The following is a 14,682-nucleotide window of genomic DNA, read 5'->3' on the forward strand; positions in this document are numbered from 1 at the left end:
TTGCAATTTACGCAGTGAAAGGTTACGATTATATTCTGACCTGCAAATTGCATCTTTCCATGAACACCCCGTCATCTCATTTTGCCCTACTGCAGTCAGGACTGAGCTTTCTATATTTGGTGACTCACATCTGTTTATTATTTAGTTTATGCTTGGTTTCACAATTCATTTGAGCAAACAGCAGCTTACAACAAAAATCAGCTTAGCTAGTTATATGTAAGCCCAGCATTCCATCCAATTGTTTTTAATTTGTAATCAACTTGAGGATTAACTCTAATTAATGCCAACCAGAAAAAAGGAATACCCAAATTTTTCTAAGAGATAGATGCTTTAATTACTGTTCTAATGCAACTTGCTTATTGTTGGACAGAATTTTGATAATATAAAACTAAACATAGCCAGGCGTGGCAGCACATGCCTGTAATCCCAGCTACTCGGGAGGCTAAGGCAGGAGAATCACTTGAACCCGGGAGGTGGAGGTCGCAGTGAGCCGAGACTGTGCCACTATATTCCAGCCTGGGCGACAGAGCACGACTCCATCTCAAAAAAAAAAAAAAAAAAATTAAACATTTGCACCTGAATTCATACCTAAGTACTCAGTACTCCATGCAGACCTGGTCCTCCTCACTGCAGTCACACACATCTACACACACCAAAGCAACGCTGGTTCCCATGGACACAGCAGATTCTCTGGGCTTGGTTTTGAGCCTTCATAGCTTATCTCATGGTCTGCAGCAGGTAAGTGTGGGGATCTGACTAGGTGAAGGCAGCCTCATGAATCTTGTTTATCTGAAATACAGTCATGGTGTTCTTTCTGAAAGACTTAGAAATAACTTACATCTAGGGACGGTATATATATGTAGAAATTAAAGAAAATTGCCAAGGATTGATAGTTTGTGTCTACCTCTTCCTAAAGATGTTTGAGAGATTAAGAAACACACACGTTCCTCAAATAGGAAAGCTCCCTACCAATGTGAAACCAACAGCATCCCGAGGAAGTGGGACAGGGTTCTTCCAGCAGTGAGCGCGGGAGGGCGGGAGTTCTGCACAGCCAGCCAACCAGGTGCCCCACGTGCAGACCCAGTGCAGACAAACTGCCAGTACAACTCCTGACTTCAGAATCAAGCTAAGCAAGACTGGGGACTTCGCTCCACCAACAGAAACAGTTATAGAGACAGACGGCAGCTAGCTCAATGTCAAATACCTTTGTTAGAGACCCATTCTCTGACGGTCCCCAGGCCTCTGCCAGCGCTCTCACGCCCCTGGTGTGTGGCGTGCTGGCCGCCTGCACCCAGGCTCTCCCCATCACTCTCCACCAGGTGGTCTTCCCTTTGACTCAACCCAGGTCTCCAGAAGGCCCCGCTGACCACCTGATCAGAGCACTGTGTGCCCCTCCCCTTCCCCTGGCCGAGGACCACTGGCACCGTGACTCCGCTGCGATCCAGGGACCAACACTCCCAGGTCCGGGCCACTTCCCTCCCAGAACCCCGGCACCCCGCACAGGACCAGGTGCCCTGTGCCCACTGACGTGTATTCAGGAACAAGCACAGCAACTTATTTCTTGAATAAATGAAAGCTAGACACCTGTTGAAGATGATTTAAAGTGGAAAGTCAAGTGCAATTGTGAGGACATGAGCGAGATCATCAATGGGGCATGTCCTCAGCATTCCATGTCGGGACTCTACAGGCCCTGGACAGCAGGGCGGGCACGCAGCTACGGCAGAGCCAGCTGTGTTCTGAGTTAAAGAGCCAGTCTCTCCCTGAAGTCACCAGTGTGCCTCTCAACCATGTGTTTGCATACAAAATGCAAATCACCTGAAAGAGGCAAGTACGTTAATAATAAATTAAGTCAAAGAATCCTACTGTGAGCCAAGCTCTGCAGAGGCAGAAGTCATGGCAGTCTTTCCTTCAGGACTTTATTTTAGATGTATTTACATGGAGAATCACATACATGCATCGCGTCTACATCAGTTTAATCCCGAGGAACTCGAGACTAAATTCTGGCAATACATGGAATTGAAATACTGTGCGGATACTCTTTAGGCTGGTTTCCTCGAATCTTCTTGTGCTATCGACGTAGGAGAGACACTGAGGACAGTGATTCCAGCCACAGAACTTGTCTTGTTAAGTGGGGAGAGGCAGGGAAGGAAACACTGAGGACAGCACAATGGAAAACGTCAGCCGGAGCAGCAGGGACCCCCCAACTGTGAAGTGTCCCTGGGTCCTCACTTACATTAGAAAGGAGCAGCAGGGACCCCCCAACTGTGAACCGTTTCCTCCTTAGTCACTCACATTTCAATCATTCCACATAGACAAGGACATTTAATTTTCTTATTGAAGCACTTCTGGAAGTCAGCTTACATGTCTTTAACGAGACAATATTTAGCAGTGCTAAACGTTTGTTCCTCGACTTTCACCTTTCCTACCTGACATGGATCTCCAAGTCTCCTCAAAGTGAGGCAGAAAAGCCCTCCCTTGCTTCCTTCCACTGCAAGTCCCAGAACATCCAAGACCCTCCTGTGAAGGCACAACCAGGTGTGAGTGACATGGGAGGCTGAGATGCTGGCGCTCAAGAGAGTAACACACAGCCGGTCATGATGAAACCTGTGCCCAGAAAAGCCCTCTTCTTCTCTGTTGTCACATTATTCAAATTTCACAAGGAAAAACAGTTAAAGGAAGACGATACCACTTGGAGCCGTCACCTTGTTCTGCAGAGGAAATACTACTGGGTGATCTACAGAGAGATCTAAAGTTGTGCTGCCTCCGGCAGTGACCCCGTGTCTTCCATACAATTACAAGATAAATGCTAAGGCCCAAATATCACAAAGAAGAAACTGGCTAGACCACTATTGGAAAATAATCACAAAAAAGGGCAAGTGCTTAAAAACATCTGAACTTTCATTTGGTAATTTTCTGAAAGGTGGAACATACAGTGTTTCTTCAAGTTGTCAATACAATCCGAGCAAGCAGCAGGCTACATTTTTAAAAGCTTAAATCCATGCGTGGTTCGGACGGGCTTTGTGCCCCCCTTAAGCCCTTGTCTTGTCCCAGGTTCCATCTGGGATGTCACATTTAGTTTTCACATCTTCTTTTGGCTGCTACAGTTGCTTGCACCTGCCTAGTTTTTGATGACCTCGATAGCTCTGAGATGCACTGGTCAGGCAGCTTGTACAATACTGCTCAATTTGAGTTTGTCTGATGATTTTCTCATGAGTTGACTGGGGTTGTGGGTCTGGGCGAGGACCATGAAGGTGAGGTGCTGTTGATCACATGCCGGCGGGGCTGCGTCTGGCAAGGCGACTGATCACTGCTGATGCTGACCTTCTTCACCTGACTGAGGTAGTAAAGTGACTCTTCTTTCCCCTTGTAACACCGTGCTTGTTGGGAGGAAGTCATCATGTGTAGCCCACACCCGAAGGAGGAGGAATTATGCTCCCCAAACAGCGGGTTCAGTAGCTACATACATGATCCTTTCATACAGGAAGTCTTCTGCACGGGAGATCTGTCTTTCTCTCCCATTCATTTACTTATTCAATCATTTACTTATATCAGTGTGGACTCCTGGATATTTGTCTCACACTATGGGCTACAATCCACTACGACTGACTTTGCTGCTCATACTGTTCCAGCATTCACCACCGGGAGCTTTTCCAGTTGGCTTCTGAGTCCCACTGACACATCCCCTGCCATGCAGGCAGCTTTTTCTGTGTTTGTTGGCTTTGAGCAACTCCTTACTTTCCGGCAGTACCAGATGCTCCAGGCTCAGCTTAGGTATTTCCTGCCTTGGTTCCAGAATCAGCCATTTCTCCAAGGAGCCCTGTGTGTATTCAGCCATGCAACAACCGCCCTACCACCACCTCGGAGAGGGACATTCTCTTTTACCATTCTTTGGTGGTTACCCCACTGTTGCCAGCACAATCCTGGACTTTTATGTAAGTAAATTGGCACCTTTAACTGTACTCTAAGGACCTTAGAGTAACTTAATTCCATTGACATCAATCACCTCCTGACTTTTGGCTATTATCATGTATCTTACTACTTTTTCTATATTAGCCTCCACAAATCACTATTTTTATAGTATTATACAGTCAATATTCTTATCTCTTTTTGGTGATGCAGCTGTTCAAATCTTTTGCCAGTGTTTAAATTCAGGTGATGTTTTTTTCATTACTGAGCTCTGAGAATTCTTTACATATTCACTGTACTAGTCACTTATCGGATAAGCATTCTGCAAACATTTCCTACTAGTCTGTGGCTTGTCTTGGATTTTCTTTTTCTTTTTTCAAATTCATGAGGAGATCCTAATTAGTCTTTATTTTCTTAACAAATGTCTTGTGAAAAAAATAGGTTTTACTCTGAAATTCATCGTTTCTTTTTTTCTTTTAGAACTTGTGGTTTTTTGTGTCCTTAGACATCATCGCCTAATTTTTCCTTGCTCAAGAAAAGTTCTTACAGTATGTGGTTTATTTGTGCCTCAAAACATTTGATCTATAAAACTGGTCAAAATCCATTTTGGGTGATTTTTCTAAATTTCTCTTCTGGTCTACTCAGATTTATTTGGAGTCAATTTTGAAATTTACATTTCTCCAGAAATTATTTATTTTACTGTTTCTGAAAACAGCATTTGAGCTATGTTTCATACTCTCTTAAAAACACTTAAGCCTACTTGTTTATTATACACTCTTACATATGGATAATTTCGTATGTGTGAACTTGGTTTACATTCATTATTTTATATTATTTGCTATTTTTTACCAATAATCTTTCCATTTCATTTAACCTTTCAAAGAATCAGCTTTTGAACTACTGCTTATTCAATCATTACTTTTATGCTTTCCTTTCCTTTTTCTTCCTCCCACTTTCCTTTGGTTTTGTTGTTGTCGTTCTTACTGCAATTCTAGTTTGATGTCAAGTTTACTTATGTTCATTTCTCTCACCTGATGCATGCAGCACCTGGTGAGGGAGCCAGGCACTCTCTGACATGTTGGCTGGGCTGCAGTGGACTGCTGCCCTGAGGTCACTGCAGCTGCTGACCACATCTGGGAGGTGGCTCCCAGCAAGAGCTACCCCCTATTTCCATTGGGGGCCACTTTGATCTCTGTCCTCTGTACCACAGCTTCTTTGAGGTCGTTATTTGTGACCTTTGGTTGGACTGTGTACTAAACATGTTAGCTGCCAACAGGACAGACTGGGGAAGAAGGCTGCTGAGGGGTGGATGGAGATTCTCAGGCGTGAGGCTCAAATCTCTCCCAGCAGCAGCAGCTGACACGTGGCTGCAGCCCTCACATTCGGGCAGTGGGTGGAAGGTCGCAGTGAACATCTCTCCCTGTTTTCTTTGGATGCTATCAGGGACAGTGCAGGCAAGCACAGAATACACTCTCCACCTGCATGACCGGCCATTCGTCAATTAGAGTTTTCTTCACTCAGTCAGGAACTCTCTAACAATCATGTCTCCAATGCCATCACCTGATTTTCTCTTTCAAAGTGACTATGTCAGTATTCAATAAAGAACTGGCAGAGCAGTTTATCAAGTGCCCCTCATGTGCTTCTATATTAATATGGAATTAATTGCTGCCTGACATTATGATAGGAAATAATCTCTAAGGTATTTTTCTCTGAAATGCAGAAAGACCAGAATTTAAAGGCTTGGTACATTTCAAATGACTATCTGATACTGAGCTGTTAGAAATTTCTAATAATGTGATTCCTGACAATACAAAGGCAAAAAATAATTAAGATGTGAATGCAAAAAAATATATATTTAAGTGGGAACCTGAGCTGAATCTCCTCCAGAGGCTGCCTAGCAACACATGTAGTCATCTCTGCCACAGGCAATCTGTTTACACACTGGCACGTCTCCAGGTTAAGAAAGCACTCTGGGAGACAGACCCAAGAGTAACACAGCCAGGAGTAGCATCATACAAGAGAATACAAAATGGGAGGCAATTTTATCATTAGTAATTCTCAATAATTCCATTATTCAGAAATTTCCATGCTATTATTCTTGAAAAGCTAGGGAGAAATTTCCTTTATCATATTAGCAATTAACACAGGCAGCCGGCCACTACACTGTAAATATACATTTTCTTACCATGCACTTTCTATATCATAATTTAATCAGTGGAATGTCATCGTTTTTAATTGTGGTTATTATAACCATCTTCATATTTTAGTGGTATTATTAAGATAAAATGTGATTTGATCATCTGAAAAAACTGCTAATCAATATTCACAGACAGCCTATGTAGTATTTATTCTCTATTGGTCTTGAAGGTCACAGAGTGAAGGCTTTATGTCACTAACAATGATTTGCTTCTCACAAATATATTGACAAAACACCACAATTAGTCTTGCTTCAATAAGCACACAAGATAAAATGAATTAAAAAATACAGCATGCCTCATGCATTAGTGCCTACTTCTGTAAACCCAGAAGCAATACTATTAATAACTCATTTGTGCTTTGTCATTCATTCTAGCTGATTCTTGCACATAAACACCGGAGTGAGCCGACGACAGCTACATCCTGCAGTAATATTTAAATACAGAACTTACCAACATGAGAAAATGCGGCCACAGAGGGGAAAGAATGCTACTAGAAAATAGCTAGTCTAGAGGAATAAGCAGTCACTAAGAATCAAGGTCACTCTTTCAGGACCAGAAGCAGCCGGCGGTCCTCAGGGTTCCTTCCACCCTATGCCTGAAGCACTTGAGCTCACACCCTCTGCCCTCGGAGGCTCTGCCCGACGAGCTTCTGTCCTTCTGCGCGGGCTCGTGACGCCAGTTCAGTGCTGGTGTTCTGTGACTGCACCGGACATCTGCCCCAACAGTTTAACACAGCTGAATTTTAACTCTGTGAAGGAATTCCCAGAGAGCATTTAACGTTTGCTCGTATGGAGCCTGCTATGCTGAGCCTGCGGAGACAAAGTGATAGACAAGCAGAACTTTCTACTCTCTTAGAGAAAATGAAATATTGATCACTTATCATAAGAAACAATGACCGGGGCATAAATAGGTTCCACATGATGAATACAAATCAGTTATTTACACCTGGACATCACCACCACTTCTACACCTTCAAGTATCGTATCATCAGACACACCACACAAAACACACCACACTGCAAGTGTTTGAATGCTTATGCCTCACCGGACCTTCAAGGATGTAAAATTAATTCCTCAGAATTCAATTATTTGTATAATGAAGTTTCATCTATGCACACATGTAGGTAAGATGAAAGATAGTTTCTGCTTCAGGAAAAATGAAAACCAAAGACTGCTTATTTTGTGAAGCATAACAACAGTTGTATGAGAGACTAAAACTCAGGCACTCCACCTAATAAACTGCGTTGTTCCTAAAGACAAAGATGACACAAGAGCCACACACACAGGGCTTTGAGAGGACAGCGTGGGTGTGCAGTGGATGAAACCAGTTACGTCTCTCAAATGACAATGTTGCTTATTAACCATAGATATTGTGATAGGTCAAAGCTGAGGTTAAACAGAAAACATCAATTGAATCATTTTCCTAAATAAAGCTCCAGGGTGCAATATCCTAAGCACTTTATTCAATAAAAAATGCTTTTAAAATGGTACTTTGGTGATCGGGAAACATTGCTATCATCCATCAACCTAACTGCAGCAAAGTTCAATAAGCTAAATAATGAACCAGTTAGATGATTTTCCTGAGGCTTTAGGGACTTGCAAACCATGCATCAACAGAGCTCTTTAAAAATTATGAAGTCTATTGTTTTCATTTTCAGATTTAAAATACGTTTTAGAGATTTTTAAAAGGTTATTTAATGTTCTGCTATTTTTAATAATTGTCCAATTTCCCAGGTAGAAAGACATTCTAAACAAGTAAAAAAACTTAATTGTAAGGTTATTAGCAATGTCGGTATTATAATTTCTCTAAATTCTTAATAATCTTGGAGTCAATGAAATCTCTACTGTGAATTCCAAATTTAAGATTCAAAAAGTGTTAATGACTCATGTAAAACCTTTAAAAAAAATCCCAGATACTTTCAACAAAATGTGCAATAAGATAATATGGTAAATATACACTATTTTTAAAACTTCAAATACAATTTTCTTTGGGAAAAACCTCTAGTCTAGGTTTCTCATACTTATGACAGGAATACACTTTTTTCCAATACCTAATCACATGACATTTTTGAGAATTTCCAAAATGCTATAATAGAAAAAGCAATGCATTCAACTCTTTCTTGACGGGAATCATGGGGAGCAGGTGCTCGTGACTTGTGTTTTGTCTCACAGCCCACACTGGAATGCTAAGACAGCAACTGACACAGCTTCCAAGCCTCGGCTCATCGTCCTGTCAGTTTCTAGAGCTCCAAATTTGCTTATGACTATGAAACTACACCTTTTTGCTCAGATTTTCTATTACTAAATAAAAAGATCTGGGTCACACACACACACACTCCAATTCCCAAAGTGGTTCTGAGTTTAGCTACAGAGATTTTTACGTGTCTACTGGTCCACAGGATCTATGAAATCTAACAGGGCTGATGACTAAACGGACCCTAACAATGTTGCCCACTGACAGAACGCTGTAAGAAATGGCACACTGACAGTGAATGGAAGAGTGGAGCTCTGCTTTCCACATTTCCTCAAGGTTGAAAAACTCTATCCAATGATTCAGTCGTACTCTGGAGCTTCTTAGAAATCGAATACTTCAACTAATCCCAATTTTCATGGACTTTTGCCAATTATTTTCTGAAAAGAGAGAGGTAACAATGTGATTCACAAGCAGGAAATTAATTCCTTCATCATAATTTCACGTTATACTAAAAAGGCAAACACTGTCTAAACCCTGGGACACGGCCTTGCTCAACTACAGGAAACTAGCCCCTGCCGAGCTTCCAGTGCTATGGTTTTCAGGGCCAGTATTCCTACAGATGTGTGGTACTCTCCTCCCCTGACTCGACCAGTAACTCCTGGCACCATCTTCCCATACAGGCCCGTTTGCTCAGCAGGCGACGCTCGTGAGCCCCTGAAAAGAGGGCAGATGTGGTGTAAGGGAGGATAAAGCCTGCTGCTCCCACCCAGAAGACACCCAGGAGTGCCGAAAGCCAGTGGGCAGCTGGGGACCGCTGGCAGGGGATGAGGGACAGCCACAGGATGTCAGGCCAGGGCTGAGCACGGAAGGAGCAAACGCAGCTCCACACAAGCTTGGCACGGCCTTCTCTGTTGAATGAAATGCTCTGAATGACTATAAAAGAAATGGGGTGACCACAGAAATTCCAATATAGCTGCATTTAGGAAAAAGGAAATGATCCCTTCATGCCAGTCCACAGAAGACACCATCCAATCCACATGTGCCCAGCACCATCAGTTACTGATGCGGCCAGAAGAGCATGTGGATGGGCAGCGGTCAAACGCAGGCAGCAGAGCCAAGACCAGCACCTCTGCGAAGGCGCGTGGGCACACGGGTCTGCATGCTGTGCCTGGGAATCGCTGGAGAGAAGGGCACTCAGAGAGGTCTTGGAAACAAAAGGTATTACGGGTTTGATGGCAAAAGCCTGCCAGGCGGGAAGACTGCACGGTGGCGTGCACGTGCGCCGGGTCACACGAGGGACAGAGGTTCTCACAAAAGGCTCCAGGAAACTCCAAAGCTCCAGTGACGGTGACTGCGCGGTGAGAGGACCGTGTGCTGACTACGATGCACAGCCACGCCGTCACAGTGGCATCACAGACCCTTTCAGAGACAGGAAGGCGGCGTGAGTGTGCAGAAAGCCAACCCATGACAGGCGGAGACGGAGGGGGATGAATGGCCAGTGTCCCAGCTTCCCATGTTCAAAAAATCACTTTGATTGCTTTGGCTTTTCACCATCCTTTAGGTTCTTACGTGGCTAATGACCTGTCATAATTACTAAATTGATTCATTTTCGTTGAGTAAGATAGTATTTTGACTGAACAACAAAAAGAAAATTGCCTATTTAACTAAAGCTTCAAAAAAGTAAGCTTGTTTTAAAGGTCTAGCAGTGGCTTACACCGTGTCCAATACCAGAAATCTGCTGGTGCCGTTAGGGTCTCTTCTTCCTGAGGTCACTGTGTCAGGGCATGCTCACATCTGTCCCCTGGACAAGCTCAGCTGAGCCCACTGAGAGCCACCACCTCACACAGTGTGCAAAAAACTTAAAACACTGGTGAATGCGGACCTCACACCCTCACATTCACCCTAGTTCATCAAATTTTAGCCTTTGCCTCAAGTCCTCAAAGTCAGTCAAAAGGAGAGATTTGTAAGTAAGATGCAATGGTTTAAAAACCTCTTAGACTTTCAAAAATGGAGAAATCTCCAGCCACAGCCCAGAATTTCTTTTTTTCTTTTTTTTTTTAGACTGAGTCTCACTCTGTCTGATGCCTACAGCCATCATCCCTTACTCCTCGGCCCCTGACCTTTGACCTGCCAGCACTCACTCCTCAGCCCCTGGCACCTGCTGCTCGGCTCCGTGTCTCTACACGGCCGATGATGTCTGTAGGCATCAGATACGGGAAGCACTTTCCTGGGGAAGGAAAGATTTACACAAAAGCAAGTGGTTTTTAAACTTGTCTGTATATCACGTAGACATGAGAAGTGGCTTCAGGACATGAGACCTAGTCCCATGATCTGGAAGCTTGTGCCATGTCAGGACACGGTCACAGCCAACTTTCATGGAAAAAAGATGAATGACATTACTGGTTGTTCCTGAGCCATAAGGTGGTAGAATTCTTCTGCTTCTAGGAGCCTACTCCTGCTTTTAGGCAATTTGAAAGTGAAAGTCGCTTGCCACCCTTGGTCAGCTCTGCAGACAGCACAGCTCCTCCTCAACTATCAACACATTTATTTACTCTGTTCTGTCTTCTTTGGGTTACAAATTAGTTCTAATTATTACTCATAAGGCAATTTTCCAAACATTCTAAACTCATGGTTGCACATTCCGACTTCTAAGCTAATGGCGATGCCCTTCCCCACGCTGCAGGCGCTGTACTGTGCACTCTCAGACGCACTCACGCCAGCGCTGCTGCTTCGTCACGGCGGCTGCTGTCTCTGTTCTCACACTTCACAGCATGGGCTTGGTCTCTGCTGCAAGACATACCGTCACCAGAGAAAGCGGCTCTCTCATGCCTCATAACCCTTCTTCCCGCCCTCTTTGCCAAATGCGTCCCTGTCTGTCTAGCCAACCTGCTGGTCAGCAACAGTGGGCTTTTAGGCTCATATTGCCACTGTCTGTGGAATTAGAATTTCGTAGCTTTCATACCCATACATCCAGAAATGGAACTCGTATCCTGACACGTTCTAAGATAGGCATTTTAGTTTTTTAACCTATGAATTTACCTTGTCTTTGTCATGAATCTGAATTTTCTACTCATTTAATAGACATAGAACCTACACTCAAATAGCTTTATACAATTCTCCCATTAAAACTGCACAATTTAATTCATTTTAGCATATTCACAGAATTGTGTAACCAACACAATAAATCTATTTTAAAACACTTTCATTCCCTTAAAAAAAACCTTCTACCTGCTAAGGATGACTCCCCACCCCTGACCTTCTCCCTGCTAGCCCTCACTCCTCGGCCCCTGACCTCTGACCTGCTGGCACTCACTCCTCAGCCCCTGACCTCTGACCTGCTGGCACTCACTCCTCAGCCCCTGACCTCTGACCTGCTGGCACTCACTCCTCAGCCCCTGGCACCTGCTGCTCTGCTCTCTGTCTCCACACGAATGTCTGCTCTGGACGTATCATGGAAATGGAATCACACATGCATGCACGTTTCCTTCTGCAGCTGCCTTCTTCCACTGAGCACAAGGTTTCAAAAGTGCTTTGACGCTGTCACAGACACGGCTCCTTCCTGCCGTCTGTGACTGGATGATGCTCCGTGTGGATGGACAGACATTTTATTGATTGATTGACAGCTGATAGACATTTGCCTTGCCTCTACTTCCCGGCTCTAACATTGCTGTGAACATTACCATATGGGTCTTTGTTCTCACGTCTCTTGGGTATACTCCAAGGAGCGGAACTGCGGGGCCTACGGTAAGTCCGTGTTACTCCGAGAAGCGGAACTGCGGGGCGTACCGTAAGTCCGTGTTTGTTTCAGGAGATGTCGAGACTGTTTTCTAAAGTGGCTGCACCCGTTGCAATTCTACCACAGTGCATGCAGGTTCCAATTCCTCTGCATCCTCTCCAGCACTTGCTATGGTCTTTTGATTCCTGCTATCCTGGTGGGTGTGAAGTTGCATCTTGTCTCTGGGCTGAGATTCTATTCTGATAGGGGGAAGATGGCGCTCTTCTGTAATAAACTTATCAATCAGAACCACCAGACTCCTCTCTTTAAAATATTAGGTCTGTTTTTTTTTCTTTTTCTTTTCACTGAAGGTCCTTTCCTGACCCCTGCCCAAATGTTTCTGTTTCTGACACAGTTTTACAAAGTATTTGACGACACTAGCTTGCTTATACTGCTTCCATGGCTCGCTTGATTACGGAACTGCCTCAAGAACCTTGAAGGGACAAAGTTTATATAAGGCTGTATATAAAAATACTAAGACAGTAATTAAACAAATTTAATGAATTTTACTGATCTAAAAATCAAAGAATGATGTAAAGTTAGAAATAACTAATTTACCACGTTTAAGATCTTACCATTTCTGTAGGTTTTGGAAATTATTTACATCCCAATTTTCTTTGGAAATAGATGCACCGTATCGCAAGTCGAGCAAGATCTGTGGAAACTTAGTATGGAAACCTGATGACTCAATTGGGACATGGGAAAAACTGGATAACGTAGCCAGAATAAGAGTCCCAAATTCCAAAAGCTTTGTAAAGTGGGGCTTTGACACAAGTTAGTTTATGTAATCAGTAAACGTGGCCACTATTTCTCATGCTGTTCCCTGTGAGCAGCCCTGGGTGTTCTGAGACGTGCAGGGACGTGGCGGCTGCACATCAGCATCTGCAAGGCCCAGGGGACGCCAGAGGCTGCGTGCTGGGAAGAGTCGGGCAGTTCTCAAGCTACAGCTGAAACACACAGTGAAGCTACGGTAAAGTGCGCCTCTACATCCCCCACCCCAGGAAGAACGAATCCTCATGACTCTGGAGCCCAAATGGAACGCACAAGCTCTCACGGTTTTGCGCTTTGACTGACCTCATCGGGGCTGGAAGCCTGGTAGGTGCGGTTCTCGTCACTGAAGTCTTGGTCAGCCTCTGCAAATTCCGTCTCCCCAGAAACGCCAGCTCGAGACTCATACACAGGGGTCACGTTGTGGCACAGCACTATGGCTTTCACGGCTTCATGGATTCGACTACTGACACTTTTCCTGACTTTGGGAGCTGAAGACTGGGCTTTTCTTGGTGGAGTTGAACCGGCATTGTTTCCACCAGCTTGAGAATGCATCTTTAGAAGAGGAAACATCACATAATTGAATATAGAGCAAAGAGAACTATCTAGTTAACATGAAATTATTCGCATATATGATTTTTATAAGCAAAGTAGCTACAAATAAGTAGCTTGATTTGATTCTGATTATCCCCTATACATCACTGATTATTTTTTAACCCTAGTACTGTGAAGTGCTTTGATACATCCAGATTGTCAAAATATACCAAAATATTCACTATAAAAATATTACTTAAAAATCTGACAATGTATTTTTACTACATTCACTTCAATGGCATTGATTTGCTATGTCCTTAACTCCTATTTATTCTTGACTTCCAAAGCAGAGTGAAAGAACAAAGCGAAATGATGCACTCTCCACTGCAATGGTACACTCAGCACTGCAATGGTACACTCTCCACTGCAATGGTACACTCTCCACTGCAATGGTACACTCAGCACTGCAATGGTACACTCAGCACTGCAATGGTACACTCAGCACTGCAATGGTACACTCAGCACTGCTTCCAGCTTTCTTTCAACAATGTTCTACATAAAATGGTATAAAGCTAAAAGCCGGACAAAATTTTTAAGAATCTTCCCTTAATAGCATAAATTATTCCTGATTTTCAGTAGTCTCCAAACTTAGACAGTCTAGTTTTATAGATAATAACAACCAAATACAATCCTAAGTCGCATTCAGAGGAAAATGACCCCATGTCATATCTGAGAACCCTGTTCTCCTTAAGCAACTCATGTGTATGCTCGGCTCTCCTCACTCAGCCGTGTTTGAGAGATTTCAACGGCACCACTGAAGCAATGACCTTTTATTATTCACCTCCTACGTGGTGGAGGGTGTCACAGGACACTCTCCTTGACCCCAACAGGACTGTTAAATGTTTCTTCACTTAACTTCGGAGTAACTCATGACAATCCTTGGAAACCGAGGCTTTTGCGTTTGGACTGGGTGCACAGATCCAGTGAACTGTGAATCTCCTGCCCGTCAAATGACAGTGCTGCCTAATGAAGGGTTTAACTTTCTGCTTAGCTGGTGATGCCTTTCAGTGAGCACCCAGCCCATCTGCGCCTGCTCACGCTGCTGCAAGACAGCAAACTCAGCGGGCTCCTCCTTCCAAACTATGTGATGTTTACTGATGCTTGTACAATTTAATTTCACATAAATTCCATGAAAGATCATGCTCTTGATCACCAAATGCCTCCAGTGGGGAAACAGAATCAGGTTATAAAAGATCTGTGCTGCAGGGCAGTGGACCTACTAGATTCCCATCATCTTAGCAATAACCC

General features: G+C 43.8%; 1 protein-coding gene across 5 annotated transcripts in view; it reads right to left on the minus strand.

Moving 5' to 3' along the window:
* The window catches only part of ATP9B (ATPase phospholipid transporting 9B (putative)), a 277,165-nt gene that overhangs the window by 48,867 nt on the left and 213,616 nt on the right, over window positions 1-14,682 (minus strand). For all 5 annotated transcript variants that reach the window (XM_074383227.1, XM_074383229.1, XM_074383230.1 and 2 more), the window contains one exon: window positions 13,147-13,395. In XM_074383227.1, the coding sequence (XP_074239328.1) occupies window positions 13,147-13,395 (249 nt within the window). The remainder of the gene's footprint in view (window positions 1-13,146; window positions 13,396-14,682) is intronic.

Source organism: Saimiri boliviensis, chromosome 13, assembly GCF_048565385.1.
Source record: "Saimiri boliviensis isolate mSaiBol1 chromosome 13, mSaiBol1.pri, whole genome shotgun sequence".
NCBI classification, from domain to species: Eukaryota; Metazoa; Chordata; class Mammalia; order Primates; family Cebidae; genus Saimiri; species Saimiri boliviensis.